A 17,111-nucleotide genomic window follows, 5' to 3' on the forward strand; every position below is an offset into this window, starting at 1 on the left:
GTGTGCTGCGTGGTTACGGGAGAGAATTTGTTTGAGGTTAGGGGGTTGTCTATATTTGAGGACTGGCTTATCCCCCAAGGCCTGTGAGAGTGAGGGGTCATTTTCCAGGATAGGTTGTAGATGGCTGATGATGCGTTGGAGGGGTTTAAGTTGGGGTCTATGGTTTAAATGGTGTCTTGTTTTCTTTGTTGGGTCTATCTTGAAGAAGCTGATGCCTGGGTACTTGTCTGGCTCTGTCAATCTGTTTTTTCATTTCCCTGGTGGGTATTTCAGTTTTAAGAATGCCTGATAGAGACTCTGTAGGTGTTTGTCTCTGTCTGTGAGATTGGAGCAAATCCAGCTTTATCGTAGGGCCTGGCTGTAAACATTTGATTGAGAAATGTGTCTTGCATGGAAGTTAGCCTGGTTTAGCAGGACACTCTAAATGACAATTTTCCCCCTTCTCTTTCCTTCCCCATCACCTCTTTTTCTGCTATTTATTTGTACCTCTGGACCCCTTGCTCCATCCATCTGAAGAACTGGGCTGTGCCCACAGCTCCTCTGCATGGTTTGTTAGTCTCTAAGTGCGGCAGGACTATTTGTTGTTTTTTAATTTTTTTCGATAGTGGGATGACATGGTAGCAGGAGATACCTCAAAAGTAGGGTGACAGAGTAGCGGGGTATAAGGAGCTTCCCGGGTATTGAGGGGGGGGAAGGGAACTGGGGAGTATGAGCGCGGTGGGAAAAGAGAAAGTACCAGGATCCACAGCAATCATGGGCCCCGCAAGACCCAGCGTGGCCCTTTTAAGGCGGAGGGATCTAGGGGCCGGGCTCAGCCCCTATATAAGGCTGGCGGAGGGGGTGCCGGCTTCTTTCTCCCGGCCGCACCGCAGCGCCTGTAGCAGGGACTGAGCTCGCTCCTGCCCGAACCCCAGCCCATCACGGTAAAGGCGGGGCGGGCGGGCTCGGCTGGGAAGGGGGGGGGCACGTGGCGCCGCCGGGCGCTGCCATGTTGAGCGCGGGAGGAGGGGGGGGGGGGGGGGGGGCCGGCTCGCGGGGCCGGGCCGCGCGGCAGGTGCCGTTGACCGGTCGGGCGCGCGCTGATGCGGGCTGTCCGCGTTGCAGATGCCGGAAGCCGCGCAGCATGGCGAGGAGGAAGTGGAGACCTTCGCCTTCCAGGCCGAGATCGCGCAGCTCATGTCGCTCATCATCAACACCTTCTACTCCAACAAGGAGATCTTCCTGCGCGAGCTCGTCTCCAACGCCTCCGACGTGAGCCCCCCCCCCCCCGCGCGCCTGCCCGCCCGCCCTTGGGCCAGCCCGGGCCGCGAGCGCTAACGGCCTTCGCCAGCGCCGCCCGCCCTTGGGAATCCCCTCGGCGTCCCTCCCCCGCCAGCCTCCCTGGCGCAGGGGAGCCACAGCCCAGGGCGGGTTTGCCCCGCTGCCCTTGGGGGAGCTGGCCTGGAGGCGGCATCCAGCGTCAGCCGTTGGTCTGCAGGGGTTCTCTCTTCCTGGGGGTGGGGTGGGGAATGAGCCCATCCCTGGCCTGTGTGTTGCTCCGATGGGGTATCCACAGTGCTGCTCTCATGCAGGGCCTTGTGTTTTACCCCTTGGAGGGGTTTGAGTGAGCCCAGGCCCTTTGTTGGGGGGGGGTGTCATGCGCCCCTTCCTCTCCAGAGCAGGCAGAGGACAAGATCCAAGGAGCAGGTAGGTGACTAGTAACTGGGCCTTGCAAACCTTCACTGTTCTCCTCCAGGCCCTGGACAAGATCCGTTATGAGAGCCTGACAGATCCCTCAAAGCTAGACAGTGGCAAAGAGCTAAAAATTGACATCATCCCAAACCCCCGGGACCGCACCCTGACTCTGGTAGACACAGGCATCGGTATGACAAAGGCCGACCTCATCAACAACCTGGGCACCATTGCTAAGTCTGGTACTAAAGCCTTCATGGAAGCCCTTCAGGTGAGTAGTCTTGAGTCCGGGCACAAGAGCGTGTGGGCCTGGGCACCTCCTGGGCTCGTGTCCTTCATAGGGCCTTACAGCTTCAACACTCAGTGTTTGCCGGAGGGACAGTCGCCTTCTGGGTCGGCGTCCTCCCAGGGAGCAGCATAGAGTGCTCTTGGCTTGCCCACGTGTTTCCCTGCTCCCTCCTGCACAGAGAGAAGGTGGCGGGGCCCTGCCCTATCCCTGTCTCTACTGTGCATTGGCCCAGTTCCCTGCTACTGGAACACACCTGACAGACATCACCGATTTCTGGTGTCCTGATCTTCTCATCCTGTCTCCTTCCCTCTGCAGGCTGGTGCTGACATCTCCATGATTGGGCAGTTTGGTGTGGGCTTCTACTCAGCCTATCTGGTGGCTGAAAAAGTGGTGGTCATCTCCAAGCACAATGATGATGAGCAGTATGCCTGGGAGTCATCAGCTGGGGGTTCCTTCACTGTTAAAACTGATCATGGTATGTACTGTGGAGATGGGGCTTGCAAGGAACCAGCTGCCCCTCTCCTCTCTATCTTCCATGGGGTCCCATGGCTTTGAGAGGGTTGATGATATGGGGGGGGGGGTGAGGTGTTGTAGCCTTAACTGCTACTGGTGGTGAAACAATCACAGAGGGAGAAGGTCGCAGGGTTGTGTGTGAAGGTGAAAGTAACCTGTCATCTTGGGTTAGGTCTCAGGGCTATCCTGTAGGTGCAAGAGGAGAAGGCTACTCTCAATGCTAACCAAAGCCATGGTTTAAGCTTGGTGCAGGCTCAGTACTAGCAGTGCATCTGCCCTACTTTCTCATGACCTTGGCTCCCATTAGAAACACTGTGATGATCCTCCCTTTAGTTTAGCGGTGGGCTGCACCTGCCATTGACATGAGATCTCCAGTGAGCTCTGTCCAGCGGTAATGCCACAGCCTCTCTCCTGGTGCCACAGGTGAGCCCATCGGGCGCGGCACCAAGGTGATCCTGTACTTGAAGGAGGATCAGACAGAGTACCTGGAGGAACGGCGGGTCAAGGAGGTGGTGAAGAAGCACTCACAGTTCATTGGCTACCCCATCACCCTTTACGTACGTATGTGAGATGGCAGGACCCATGAGAAGGACAGATAGAGCATGGGGGAGGCCCAGGCTGAGACTGGGGAGAGATTGGTACATTCTGCCTTGAGCCTTCCTATCCCCCCGTGTGTGTATGTAAGAGACTGTGATGGGTGAAGGCAAGAGCTGGGCACTCATCCTGCTGCTAAGGAGTTGGCCAGAAGAATGGTACGAGTGGAAACTAGCTCACTGCCTCTAGGGGGAGGGTATCACAGAAGGGGTATACTGTTCTATCAAACTCACATCCCTAAAATCCATGCCGGTGCTTTGGGCCAGCACCTCCCCTACCTGGTGAGGGGGTGGGGCTGGAATTCCAGCCCTCTGTCTCCTCTTGTTTGGGCCTCTAGTGCATGAGCTATGGGAGGTCTCAACCAGCTGGGGGTGGCCATGGTTCCTTATCCTCTTGGTTGTCCCAGCCACTGAAAGGCACCATTTGCAAAATGTGAACCAGTGCTTTATGTGCCGTGCATCATGGCAATGTTTAGCCTAGTAGGACACCTACCTCCCTTGGGGCTATGGTGTTTGTCACTGCCCTGATCTTCTGCAAATAGGAGGCCCTGAGTAAGCTAGTTGCCTTTGCCACGGCCGTCTTTCTACCTCTTCCTACAGCTGGAGAAAGAGCGGGAAAAGGAAATCAGTGACGATGAGGAAGAGAAGGAGGAGAAAGAGGATGAGGACACAGCCCCCAAGGATGAGAAGCCCAAGATAGAGGACGTGGGCTCAGATGAGGAGGAAGAGGAGGGTGGTAAGGGCAAGAAGAAGAAGACCAAGAAGATCAAGGAGAAATACATTGACCAGGAGGAGCTGAACAAGACAAAGCCCATCTGGACCCGCAACCCTGACGACATCACCCAGGAGGAGTACGGAGAGTTCTACAAGAGCCTCACCAATGATTGGGAGGACCACCTGGCTGTAAAGGTGAATGCAGGGGCTGGCCACACCGCTAGTGGCCAAGGGGCTCCTCCATCTCACAAAGCAGAACAGATTAGCGTATAGGCTCCCCCTTTCTTCATCATGGGTATACTCTAGTATAGAAAGAGAGGGACCCCCCAAAATGTTTCATTAGACTCTGAGATGTGACTGAATTGTAGTTACAGGTTGGACCTCCCTGGCCTGGCACCTTTGGGACCGGTCCTAAACAAGGGGATTTGTCAGGCCAGGAGAGGTCCCCTGTCATTGGCCTCTGAAACCCCTCCCTACTGCTGGCTGCTTTTGGCCCACCCTGCTGGGTTCTTTTCCCTGTCCTGCTGCACTCCTGAGTCGCTGGCCCACCTGCCACACTCCCAGCCTTGCTGGGCTCTGGCCCCTACCCCTCACCCCACTGCCATGGGGCTCCTGCCAAGTTGCCAGCCCCACTGACACACTCCTAGCCTCGCCACCAGATCTCCCTCCCCCTGGCCTCAGAGCTGAGCCCATTTGACATACTGCTGTTGGTCCTGAACATGGAGCCTCTCCCCTAGGTGTGGTGCAGGTTTGCTGGCCCTTTCATCAGCATGACCCTCACTCCCAATTCCCTGCTTCATCTAGGTGTGCAGAGGCCATGGCTGCTGCTCTCTGGCATGAGCAAATGGGGATGGGAACTGCTGCTGTGGGGGCCTTAGACCCTGCCCAGCAATCACTGGGGCGTGGGGATGAAGAATCCCAAGTGCTAGGTGTGCTGTCCCACCTGCCTGTCCATTGCATTGTTGTGCGCTTTGCTCCAAGGTAGCCATTCTGCCCCCACCCAATTCCCTCTGGGTGCTCCTGCAGCTGGGCCAAAAGGAAGGGCTCTTTCCCAGGGGAGGGCTAGAGGAACAAAGTCATGGTAGTTTGGTCGTCTCATTCTCGTGTCTCAACGTGCAGCACTTCTCTGTGGAGGGGCAGCTGGAATTCCGAGCTCTGCTCTTCATCCCGCGCCGCGCCCCCTTCGACCTCTTTGAGAACAAGAAGAAGAAGAACAATATCAAGCTGTACGTGAGGCGTGTCTTCATTATGGACAGCTGTGATGAGCTCATCCCAGAGTACCTAAGTAAGAGCCCCCTGTGTTACCCCCTCGCCCTTGGGCAGAACTCCCACTTTAACTGGTTTCTGGTTTCTTCCCTGCCGTGTTAGCTGCTTCTTCAAGTTGCACTGCTGCAATACATAACGCTGCCTCGCGGTACTGCTAGGAGGGATACACCGGGGTTTTCTGCTTTGCACTTGTGTGCTCCTGGGTGGAGGAGCATCTCCTGGCTGTTCTCACTCTCTCTGGGTCGTCTTTTCTTCTACCTTCTTTCCTCAGATTTCATCCGGGGCGTGGTGGATTCTGAGGACCTGCCTTTGAACATCTCCCGAGAGATGCTGCAGCAAAGCAAAATCCTCAAGGTGATCCGCAAGAACATCGTCAAGAAGTGCCTGGAGCTCTTCACAGAGCTGGCCGAGGACAAGGAGAACTACAAGAAATTCTATGAAGCCTTTTCCAAGAACCTCAAGGTAGGAGCCTGCCAGCCAGCCCCCCCATCTGGGAGCAAAGAGGCCGCTACTTTGCCTCGTCTGCCTGTGGATCTTGGAACCTGAAGAGCCAGGCCTATTCTATGACCATAACTTCTCTGGGCTGGGCTTCTGGTTTATACTGCTCTTACTGGCCGGGCTCTGAAGCAGAAGAGCCAAACCATCTGTCGTCGTAGCTGCCAAGAAGGGCAAGTGCTGCTGATGCAGCTAACTCTACCCCCCCCCTCCCCCGTGCTTGAAATGGCATGCTTCCCTGACTGCCTGTCCCCCCCCCACCCTTCCGTGTGGGTGGGGTATTTGCAGGGAGGGTTAGATTTCCAGCTCATGAGGACAGGAGAGTGTTAGTGAAATTCCTCCTGGATCCTGCCTATAAACCCCTTCTCCTACCCCCCAGCTCGGGATCCACGAGGACTCAACCAACCGGAAGCGCCTGTCGGAGCTGCTGCGCTACCACACATCGCAGTCTGGTGATGAGATGGCCTCACTCTCAGAGTATGTCTCCCGCATGAAGGAGACACAGAAGAGCATCTACTACATCACAGGTGAGGGCTGTCAGACAGGAAGGGCCAAACATCTCTCCCATCTCATCACCTGGGCATGATGACTGCTTGGTGGACCTAATCTCCCTCACTGTGCCCCTCCATACTCCCCAGGGAAGGGATTGTCCCTCCAAATGGGAAACAAGAAGACTTTTTATAAATACATTAGAAGCAAGAGGAAGACCAAGGAGAGGGTAGGCCCACTGGTCAGGGAGGAGGGAGAAACAGTGCCAGGAAACTTGGAAATGGCAGAGATGCTCAATGACTTTGTTTCGTTCTTCACCGAGAAGTCTGAAGGAATGCCTAACATAGTGAATGCTAGTGGGAAGGGGGTAGTTTTAGGAGGTAACATTAAAAAAACAAGTTAAAAATCACCTAGAAAAGTTAGATGCCTGCAAGTCACCAGGGCCTGATGAAATGCATCCTAGAATACACAAGGAGCTGATAGAGGAGGTATCTGAGCCTCTAGCTATCATCTTTGGAAAATCATGGGAGACAGGAGAGATTCCAGCAGACTGGAAAAGGGCAAATATAGTGCCCATCTAAAAAAGGGGAATAAGAACAACCCAGGAAACTACAGACCAGTCAGTTTAACTTCTGTGCCAGGGAAGATAATGGAGCGAGTAATTAAGGAAATAATCTGTAAACACTTGGAAAGTAGCAAGGTGATAGATAACAGCCAGCATGGATTTGTAAAGAATAAATCATGTCAAACCAATCTAATAGCTTTAATAGGATAATGAGCCTTGTGGATAAGGGAGAAGTGGTAGATTGGTATATCTAGACTTTACTAAGGCATTTGATACGATCTCGCATGATATTCTTATCAATAAACTAGGTAAATACAACTTAGATGGGGCTACTATAAGGTGGGTGCATAACCGGCTGGAAAACCGTACTCAGAGTAGTTATTAATGGTTCACAATCCTGCTGGAAAGGCATAACAAGTGGGGTTCCACAGGGGGTCTGTTTTGGGACCGGCTCTGTTCAATATCTTCAATTTAGATATTGGTATAGAAAGTATGCTTATTAAGTTTGCAGATGATACCAAGCTGGGAGGGGTTGCAACTAATCTGGAGGATAGGGTCATAATTCAAAATGACCTGGACAAATTGGAGAAATGGTCTGAGGTAAAGAGGATGAAGTTTAATTAATAAAGACAAATGTAAAGTGCTCCATTTAAGAAGGAACAATCAGTTTCATACATACAGAATGGGAAGCGACTGGGAAGGAGTACAGCAGAAAGGGATCTAGGGGTTATAGTGGACCACAAGTTGAATATGAGTCAGCAATGTGACACTGTTGCAAAGAAAGCAAACATGATTCTGGGATGCATTAACAGGTGTGTTGTGAGCAAGACACGAGAAGTCATTCTTCTGCTCTACTCTGCCCTTGTTAGGCCTTAATTGGAATATTGTGTTCAGTTCTGGGTACCACATTTCAAGAAAGATGTGGAGAAATTGGAGAGGATCCAGAGAAGAGCAACAAGAATGATTAAAGGTCTAGAGAACATGACCTATGAGGGAAGGCTGAAGGAATTAGATTTCTTTAGTTTAGAAAAGAGAAGATTGAGGAGGGACATGAGAGCAGTTTTCAGATATCTAAAAGGGTGTCATAAGGAGGAGGGCGAAAACTTGTTCTTCTTGGCCTCTGGGGCTAGAACAAGAAGCAATGGGCTTAAACTGCAGCAAGGGAGGTTTAGGTTGGACATTAGGAAAAAGTTCTTAACTGTCAGGGTAATCAAACACTGGAATAAATTGCCCAGGGAGGTTGTAGAATCTCCAACTGTGGAGATATTTAAGAGCAGGTTAGATAAATGTCTCAGGGATGGTTTAGACAGTATTTGTTCCTGCCATGAGGGCAGGGGACTGGACTCGATGACCTCTCGAGGTTCCTTCCAGTCCTAGTACTCTTGATTCTATGATTCCCCAACCTACTGGGTTTGGTACTGCTAATCCAATGTAAAGAGTTAGATTCCAGAATGGGAGTCTTTCACTTGGTTCCTACCTGACTCATCAGGTTGCTGGTGTAATCTGGGGACTTCTGCCAGCTTGCTGCCCCCATATGTCCCTTCTTCTCATGGGACAGGCAGGCTTCACTGAGGGGCCGAGCTGGGTCACTTCCTAAGGGAGCATGAAGCTGGGAGGATTGTGTGGAAAAGTGAGCCTTCTCCCCAGAAAGTCTAACATACATGCATTGTATGACAACATGTTATCATGCTGGACTCCAGCCTAAAATAGGGCCGTTTCCCTACTTCTTCATGTCAGTCAGCACTCTGGGATCCTTGGCTGGGAGGTGTGTGCGCAAGTTCTGTGCTGTCCATTCTCTAAGGGACTGGCCAGGTCTGTGTTTGGCACCATGGGTCTAGCAGATCCTTCTCATCCGATTCTGGTTGAGACATTGCCCCTAAAGGGGCAGGGGCATGTTGAGGTCTAGCTGGTGCCTACCAGGGGACCCCAGAGCGCAGCCAGCTCCGAGCTTTGGTGACCTTTTGTTTCCACTAGCACAGGTGAGAGCAAGGAGCAGGTGGCTAACTCTGCCTTCGTGGAGCGTGTGCGGAAGCGCGGGTTCGAGGTGGTGTACATGACAGAGCCCATCGATGAGTACTGCGTGCAGCAGCTCAAGGAGTTTGATGGCAAGAGCCTGGTGTCGGTCACTAAGGAGGGGCTGGAGCTGCCGGAGGATGAGGACGAGAAGAAGAAGATGGAGGAAAGCAAGGCCAAGTTTGAGAGCCTCTGCAAGCTCATGAAGGAAATCCTGGATAAGAAGGTTGAGAAGGTAAAAGGGAGTAGGGTGAGGATTCCAGCCCAGCCCAGGGCTCAGTGGGGCCCCACTCAGTGCAGAGAAGGGTTGGACCCTTGTCTCCATCAGCTGATTCTCTGCTGCAGACTAGAGGTCCCAGCATGCATTGCCGCATCTTACTCCAAACAGCTGGGCTGCAGATGAGGCACACAGACCTTTCTAGGGGGTAGTGCTGTGGGAATGTTCATGGGGCACCAAGAGGTTGGATGAGCTGCCAGTGCTGTCCCAGCTGTGGTCCTGAAGCTGGCTAGGAGAAGTCTGTGGTGGGGCTGTCTGTCCCCTGGAAGTGGAAGTGCGATGGCCAAGGCATGGGAGAGATGCAGTGCTGCAGAGGGCATCCATGCCCTTCCTGCAGCCAGGGCTCCACTGCTCAGGCTCCATCAAAGCACATTAGACCCTGCTCTGCTTTTGCCTGGTCTGTTAACCCTCTGGTGCCTCCCCAGGTGACCATCTCAAATCGGCTGGTCTCGTCACCATGCTGCATCGTCACCAGCACCTATGGCTGGACAGCCAACATGGAACGTATCATGAAGGCCCAAGCGCTGCGGGACAACTCCACCATGGGCTACATGATGGCCAAGAAGCACCTGGAGATCAACCCTGACCACCCCATTGTGGAGACCCTGCGCCAGAAGGCTGAGGCTGATAAGAACGACAAGGCAGTCAAGGACCTGGTGGTGCTGCTCTTTGAGACGGCCCTGCTCTCCTCCGGCTTCTCCCTGGAAGACCCCCAGACCCACTCCAATCGCATCTACAGGATGATCAAGCTGGGGTTGGGTAAGTGTCCCAGGTGACTGGAAGTCACAAAGTTGGCTTCTGAGCATAGACTCTGGGGAAAGAGCTTTCTCCAGTTGATCAGTGCCAGCAACTCTGCTGCATGGTTGCATACCCTGAAAGTTAGAAGTCAAGCTGCTTCTTTGGCTTGAGCACATAGCAGGCACCTTGCCCCAGTCCAAGGAAAGGAGCACTAACCCCTCAATCCTGGCTTATTCTTTCCTCAGTTCAAGGAAGGAGTAGCCCTAAAGCAAGGCCTGACCAGGCTTGCAGCAGGAAGTGCAGTGAGGGAGGAGAGCTGCAGGAGGTACTGTCTCCTGGCATGAAGCATATCTTGCTCTTATGTAGCAACAGGCGGGTGTAAGATGCCTTATCCTGTGCAAGCTTAGAGTGGTGTGCAACCTATACACCATGCTGGGGCCTGTGCACTAGCCAGCATGTGAGAGGCAAGTGGTGAGTGCTAGCAGCCTGTGGGAGGAGACCAGCTTAGAAGACAGGTTTGAGAACTGTCTCCCACTATGCTCCACTCCCCATTAGCACCTGTGGAGCATCATGGGGTAGGTAATCCCTGGGTGAGTTTGGCCCCGGGAGGAGGATAGGGGCAGGAGAGGACCCCTCCCGGCCGCATTTCTGAACTGAAAGGTGTTTTTAGGCAATGGCTTCTTGACAGTATGTGTTGTGCAGCGAAAGCAGCCATGCTTTGGCACAGAAAAGAGCCTTGATGGAAAGCTGGGTTTCTGCTTTAACTTGATTTGCTGAAAATGTTTTGCCCACCCTCTATGAGAAGGCCTGGGTTTTCTGCTCTTTTTGCTGAGTAGAGGCCTCTTCCTGCCCTCCAAGCGTGCTGCTCTTGGGGCTGCTCTGGCCTCTTTGGAACTCCCCTCACTGCCATGCTAAGTGTGGTCCTGGAAGTGGGCCTCAGTGTGACCCACCTGCATGTCTCCTTCCCCAGGTATTGATGAGGATGAGGTGACCACAGAGGAGCCCAGCGCTGCTGTCCCTGAAGAGATCCCCCCACTAGAGGGAGAGGAAGATGCTTCCCGCATGGAGGAGGTGGACTAAGAAGGGGAGCCATTCCTCATCTCATCTCCAGCACTCTCTCCACCTGGGAAGAGCGGGGCTTGGCCCCTGCAATTGCTATTGACTCCTGGACTCCCCTAGTGTCAATTTTCTCCCTACTTGTTTCCCTGCTGTCAGTAGTGGATGGGATTGCAGGGTCCCAGCCCTGTGTGCTCCATCTTTCTTTCTGCTTGTGTTGAACCAGGTGCTTGAGGAGGTGGGTTGTGCTGATGGGTCTGATTCCTCCTCCCCACCCCCCCATGTAGGGGTTTTGTGCTGCTGGGCACCAAGCACTCACCTCTCTCTCCAAGCACAGCAGGGAGTCCAGTCCCCACCCTGTGGCTGCTGCCTGCATCCTAGGGTAGGATGTTGTATTTTGTTGGCCGTTTGGTTTTTGTTCTACTGGAATTACAGTATCAAATAGAGAATGCGACTTACATGGAGTAGCTGCCTTGTCTGTGCCAGCTCCACATAATGGAGGGAGAGGGGGTGAAGAATTGGAGGCTGGTATTTCCTGTATTCCTAACGGGTGGTGTCCCTGAGAGGCCTAGTGGTGTGCTAGAGGGAGTGCAGGGGAGGCTGTGGCAATAAGCAGTGCTTAGTGGGAAGAGTGCTGCATTCAAAACATTCTGATGTTGGCCCTGCTTGCTCTCAAGCAGAACTGTTCCTTTCAGTGGCACCCACACCCACTCAGAGCCAGCACCCTGTGGGGCAGCTTAATGAAAGGCCTGGGGCTTGTGCTACTGTTACCTGCCAAGCAGGGGCATCTGGCTGCTACGGTAGCAATTGCAGGAACCAGGCTGTGCTGCATGCACAGAACTAGACTTGTCCCTTGGAAGGGAAGGGAAGGCAGGGCTGGGGCTACTGTTCTATACTCCTGCTCATTGCCTACCTTCCAGCTCCCACATGGAGGTACCACACCTCTGCCTCTTTCAGTAGAGGGTAAGGCAGTGGTCACCAACCAGTAGATCTTGGAGCCTCTGATAGGTGATCCTGACTGATGTGGCCAGGAACCTATCAAGCGCTGGCCCTTAAGTTGCCCTCCACCCCATCATGCTGCTCTAGCCCTTTGCCTTGGAGCTGCCTCCAAGGCAAACCTCTTGCTTTCTGTGCAGGTTGTGGGAGGAAGAGGAGAGATACTGATGTCAGCGTGTCCTTTCTCTCCCCACTTCTGTACCCATCTCCACACAGAGAAGGGGATGGAGGGAGCTTGGCAATGCAAATCTGTCACTCTCACACTGTTTGTGTCTGTCATTCCCACAAACACACAGGCTGTGTCTACATTAGCATCCCTTTTCCGGAAAAGGGTGCCAATGAGACCAGTCAGAATTGCAAATGCCGTGGGGGATTTAATATCCCCCACAGCATTTGCATGAAGATGGCTGCCGCTTTTTTCCGGTTCGGGGCTTTGCCAGAGAAAAGCACCAGTCTAGATGGGATCTTTCAGAAAATAAAGCTTTTTCCGGAAGATCTCTTATTCCTCTTAAAATCAGGAATAAGGGATCTTCTGGAAAAGGCTTTATTTTCTGAAAGATCCCGTCTAGAGTGGCGCTTTTCTCCTGCAAAGCCCCGAGCCGGAAAAAAGCAGCAGCCATGTTCATGCAAATGCTGTGGGGGATATTAAATCCCCCACGGCATTTGCAATTCTGACTGGTCTCATTGGCACCCTTTTCTGAAAAAGGGATGCTAATGTAGACACAGCCACACTGTCCTTCCCTCTCATCTCCTGACCCAATACATAGATGGGGGGGTTGTTACTACTTTTACTGCTTGCAACGTGGGTTATTTCATAATTTTCATTTGGCTCTTAACACATTTAATTCTTTGAGTAGTGAGTTCTAAAATACCTAACGTGTTGTGGCTGGAGTAATTAGCCCTGTTGCCATTGCTGCTCCTGGCCTTGGCTGCTATGTCCCTGCAGCCCCTGAAAAGGTAGAGCAGGGGGTCTTACATGCTGTCCTTGGGTACAGATACCACTCTTGCAGCTCCCATTGATCAGTAATGGGGAACTGTGGGCTCAGTGCCTGTAGATGAGGGCAGCACATGGCGCCATGGCTGTCCATGCCAGCTGCTTTCAAGAGTGATGCAGGGCCAGGGCAGGAGTAAGCCTGCCTTAACCCTAGTGCTCCATCACCAGGAAGCCATCTCAGTTAAACAATGCCTTGCCAGAGCCTGCTTCCTGAACCCTTGTCCCAGCCCTGAACTTCTTCCTGCACCCAACCTCCTGCCCCAGATGTGAGTCCCCCTGCAGCCAAATGCCTTCCTAGAGCTTGCACCCTGAAACTCCTCCCAGACCCTGATCTTTGGCCCTGGGCTAAGCCCAGGGCCCCACTCACACTCCAAACTCCTTGGACCAGAGCTTGCACTATGCAGCCCCTACCCCAGCCTGGTGAAAGCAAATGAGATTCAGGGAGGACAGGGAATGGAGTGAGCAGGCTGAGGCCTCAGAAGGGGTGGAGCAAGGGCAGGTCCTCGGGTATGTGGGTTGGAGGTAGCTCTTACATTTGCACTTAAAAATGATCTTGTGGTTAAGAAGGTTGGAGACCACTGGGGTAAGGGGTAGCTGCACCACTGTTTTGTGAGGCTAAGGCAGAGTCTTGCTCTGCTGGTGTGTGCCTTACCTCAACAGCTCTAGTTTATGCTGCCCTAGTACCTCCCCTCTACCACAACCTGTGCCCTCAGCTTTCTTGCTCTTGGAGCTTTCACAGGCTCCAATTGCAGTTAGTTTGCACAGTCTGTGGGCAGTGCACAAATGGGGATGTTCTTAAGAGAGCTTTCCTATTGGGCTCTGGGCTGACCAGCATCCCTGAGGTAATGGCTGAGCAGTTACCTCTGCAACTAGTGCCTGTTCTCTCCTGGGCTATCTTGGTTCTGGAACACACGGCACTGGAGAGAAGAGCCAGCTCTGATGTGACTTGCTTCCTGCAGGAGGCCTAGCAGAGTCAGAGTGTGAAGAGTTCAGCCTTTCCCTCCCAGACTTGGCTCAGCTGCCCCTTCCCTCTTATTTTTTTCCCTTCATGTGCAGAATATACTTATGTGCACCCAGGCATGCAGATGTGTATCACTAATAGAAGCACATACTGGGGCCACTGCTAATTAGAGAGGCATTTGAATCTCTGGGGTGCTGCCCCAGTGCACAGCTTACAGGGAGTACTGCTGCTGGGCCACATGGAAGGGGGGAGAGCCGGTCCTGGAGCTGGAGTGTCCCAGTGCTTCTCGGAGGGTAGAAGTGTAGGACTCTCATCTTGCCACAAGGTGGCATATTCCAGCCACTCAAGGCCCATGGAAGCCAGCATGCTACTGGGACATGCAGCTGCTTGCTGTACAGCTGGGCTTTGGTTGCACCACCATGAGCCAGAGCTCTTGCGCAACTGGGGCGGCAGGGCAGGGAGGGGAGGCTAGACCAAGACAGGACCTGAATGCAGAGGGAGGGGGGTGCTCCAGTAGGAGCAGAGCCAGCTTGTTGAAGGTTGGTGGCACATGTTCTGGCCTCCCATGGCTGCTAGCTTAGCATCCTTGGGGCTGCTGGGGAGCAGAGGGTGGTTGTGATAGGCTAATTGTTGCTGCTTGTGCTAAGAAGGGGGACAGCCCTACCCTGCATGGAAGGGGTAGGAGAAGAAGCTTGGCTCATGGCTGGAGGTCACCTGCTCCTCCCATTTCTGTGGCTCTGCTCTCTCTGGCCCAGCTCCCCAGCCAGGTACCACATGCTGTATCTCCAGCACCTATTTGCACCCCACAACCCTCCCCAACATTTTTTCTGGGTTAGGCTCTGATGGCTGTGCTGTACACAGCTGCTGCACTGCCTGCCCTCAGCTTCCTCGGGTGGAAGTCAGGGTGCAATGACCTGTGCTCGGCAGGGAGCTCATCTCATGGATGGTGGGTAAAAGTAGGGATGAGAGGCAAGCCCCCCCCCTCATAGCCCTTTGAGAGACAGACCTGCCCCTCACTCAAAGCACAGGGGGCCCACAGCCTTCCCTAGCCATGACACCCCTACCTTCCCAGAGCATGGTCAGCCTTATCCCCTTCTCTGCCCCCATCCCAGCACCAGACACAGAGCAGCCAGTGCAGTGCTGAAACCCAGGTAGCACCAGGAGACTGGGGAAGCCACCCTAAATGGGGGTGGAGGGGGGCAGCCAGGCATTGCTTTCCCGTGCCTCTTTTACCTGCTGCCCATGGATGATCCTCAGGGGAGATGGGTGCATGGAAAGGAAATGGAGGTTGGCTACAGCTTCCTACAGGTGTGTTGGAAATGAGCAGGAGTGACCAGGATGTTTCCACCAGGCACTTCTATGGGCCTCTGTGCCCTTATACCCCCATTACAATCCCTACGCTCCTCTAGCAGCCCCATCCATAGGGCTGGAGCAGCTGGATCAAATGCTGTGGTGGTTACATGCCCAAAGCTATAGCCTATGATGCACAAGCTCCATTTTCAATGCAAAGGGGCAAAGCCTATACCTCCCAGCATTCCCATGACTGGGGCTTATGAACTGCACTGAATGCTGGGATTTGTAGTTCTGCTTCTGCATGGAGCATGTTCAGACTTTTCCAGGCATGTGCTGAACAGTGCCCCTGGCTGCAGCAAAACAATATGTTGAAACCAAAATTCTTACTTTCTCATTGGGGGAGGGGGGAAATGAAAAATCAAGTGTCACGCTTCCTCTCCGTCTTTCATTTTTGCACCAAGATGGGCAAACCTCACCTCTGTGATTAACTGGTCTCTTGATAGAGAGGACCTGGGGCAGGTAAGTCATTCTCATCTGCACACTCCAAAGACAAGGAAGTGGGATGACATGACAGGCTGAGGAGGAATGCCTCACCTAGCTTCTGGAGGCCATGCTTGGTCTCTAGGCATTTCTGCAATAGCACAGTTGTACCTTGCAATCCTTTGCACGCAGTATCTCCCAACCTTCTTGGATCATGCTGGTCACTCAGTTCTGACACCCTCTCATGTTGCTTCATTCTTTGGGAGAACATGTGACTACAAGAGAGCACAGTACCTTAGGGCTACGTCTACATTGGCATGATCTTGCACAAGAACTCTTGCAGAAGAGTTCTTGTGCAAAAACTCCCAGAAGAGAGCGTCTACACTGGCATGTGCTTTTGCGCAAGAGATGTGCTTTTGCACAAGAGCATCCATGCCAGGGTAGATGCGCTCTTGTGCAAGAAAGCTCTGATGGCCATTTTAGCCATAGGACTTTCTTGTACAAGGAATTCATGTTGCCTGTCTACACTGGCCTCTTGCACAAGAACAGTTGTGCAAAAGGGCTTATTCCTGAGCGGGAGTGTCAGTTCTGGCACAAGAAGCCCTGATTTCATACATTAGAACATCAGTTTACTTGTGCAAGAACATGCGGCCAGTGCAGATAGGCAGCAAGTTTTTGCACAAGAGCGGCCGCTTTTGCACAAGTTCGCGCCAGTGTAGACACAGCCTAGGAGAAGCACAGCCAAGTACTTTAGGGAACAGCATTCACATATGGGTGGTGGGTGTAATCCTCACTCTCCAGTCCAGTGGTTAGGATACTTGCCTGGGTTGTAGGAGATCCTAGTTCAAACCACCAGCTGTCTGTTGAGCAGGATATGCACAGGTTATTTCCTGCTTCCTAGGTAACCATCCTTTGCGGGCAGACCTCCTCGCAGAGCCCCAGCTACACAATTCCTATTTCTGTGTACAGATGGTGGAGTCCCCCCTCAGTGCACCAGAGGTTGCTGCTGGCAGAAGTCAGTGAGACCGGTGACCTCTTGGGCTGACTGAGTAGATCCTCTGGCACTTGGCCCAGAGCATGGGGCTCTCCACCCTTCATACTCCCCGGCACGTACTTCAGGAGATGGACACTTTGGTACCTGCTGCTCAGGTTTACCTCACTCAGGTCCTGCAAGAGGGTACACCCTGCCCACCCATCACCTCTGGACCTCCGGACATCTCCACTGGGAGATGGTCCCGTGTGCTTTCCTGACTGCCTCCCCCTCATCACCCAAGCTAGCTGCACGCATTGCAACTGGTTCCCTGTCAAACTGCATCAAAAAATCATCTGTACACACTCCTGCTATGCATCACTTCCCCCCCCCCTTGTGTCCAACCCAGATGATAAATGGTGGGACCTCTTATCTCCAAGAGGGTGGGGAGCCCCAGTGGGCCAGCCTTTATGCCACCTTGGTTCCAGGGCCCCCAGCTGGCAAATCCTCCACAGTGCTGTGTACACAGCCGTGTACTTGGCATGGCTCACCCGTTCCTGACACTTGCCCCTTCTGTGGTGCGAGGCCGACCCTGGCCCTCTTTCAGCGCCTCCAGACTCTTTTGTTGAGGTTCTGGCTGCACTTCTCCCTTCACCTATTAATTTATGTGCACCCCATTCATGTCATCACAAAGTGGCAGGATCTCCTGGCTATGCCCAAGATGGCTATTTACAAGAC

The 17,111-nt window shown here is 53.2% G+C and overlaps 1 protein-coding gene across 1 annotated transcript; it reads left to right on the plus strand.

Annotated features, from left to right (window-relative positions):
• The first annotated feature begins 805 nt into the window (after positions 1-805).
• On the plus strand, positions 806-11,143 carry HSP90AB1 (heat shock protein 90 alpha family class B member 1). The gene is made up of 12 exons (XM_075925053.2): positions 806-923; positions 1,105-1,251; positions 1,736-1,942; positions 2,276-2,435; positions 2,897-3,030; positions 3,667-3,975; positions 4,900-5,065; positions 5,318-5,508; positions 5,921-6,068; positions 8,575-8,843; positions 9,311-9,644; positions 10,594-11,143. Exons 2-12 carry the CDS (start codon positions 1,105-1,107, stop codon positions 10,701-10,703), a joined length of 2,175 nt encoding a protein of 724 aa, XP_075781168.1. The 5' UTR covers positions 806-923; the 3' UTR covers positions 10,704-11,143.
• Positions 11,144-17,111: the final 5,968 nt, after the last annotated feature.

The sequence above is a fragment of the Pelodiscus sinensis genome, chromosome 3 (assembly GCF_052426305.1).
Source record: "Pelodiscus sinensis isolate ZL-2025 chromosome 3, ASM5242630v1, whole genome shotgun sequence".
Lineage (NCBI taxonomy): Eukaryota > Metazoa > Chordata > Testudines > Trionychidae > Pelodiscus > Pelodiscus sinensis.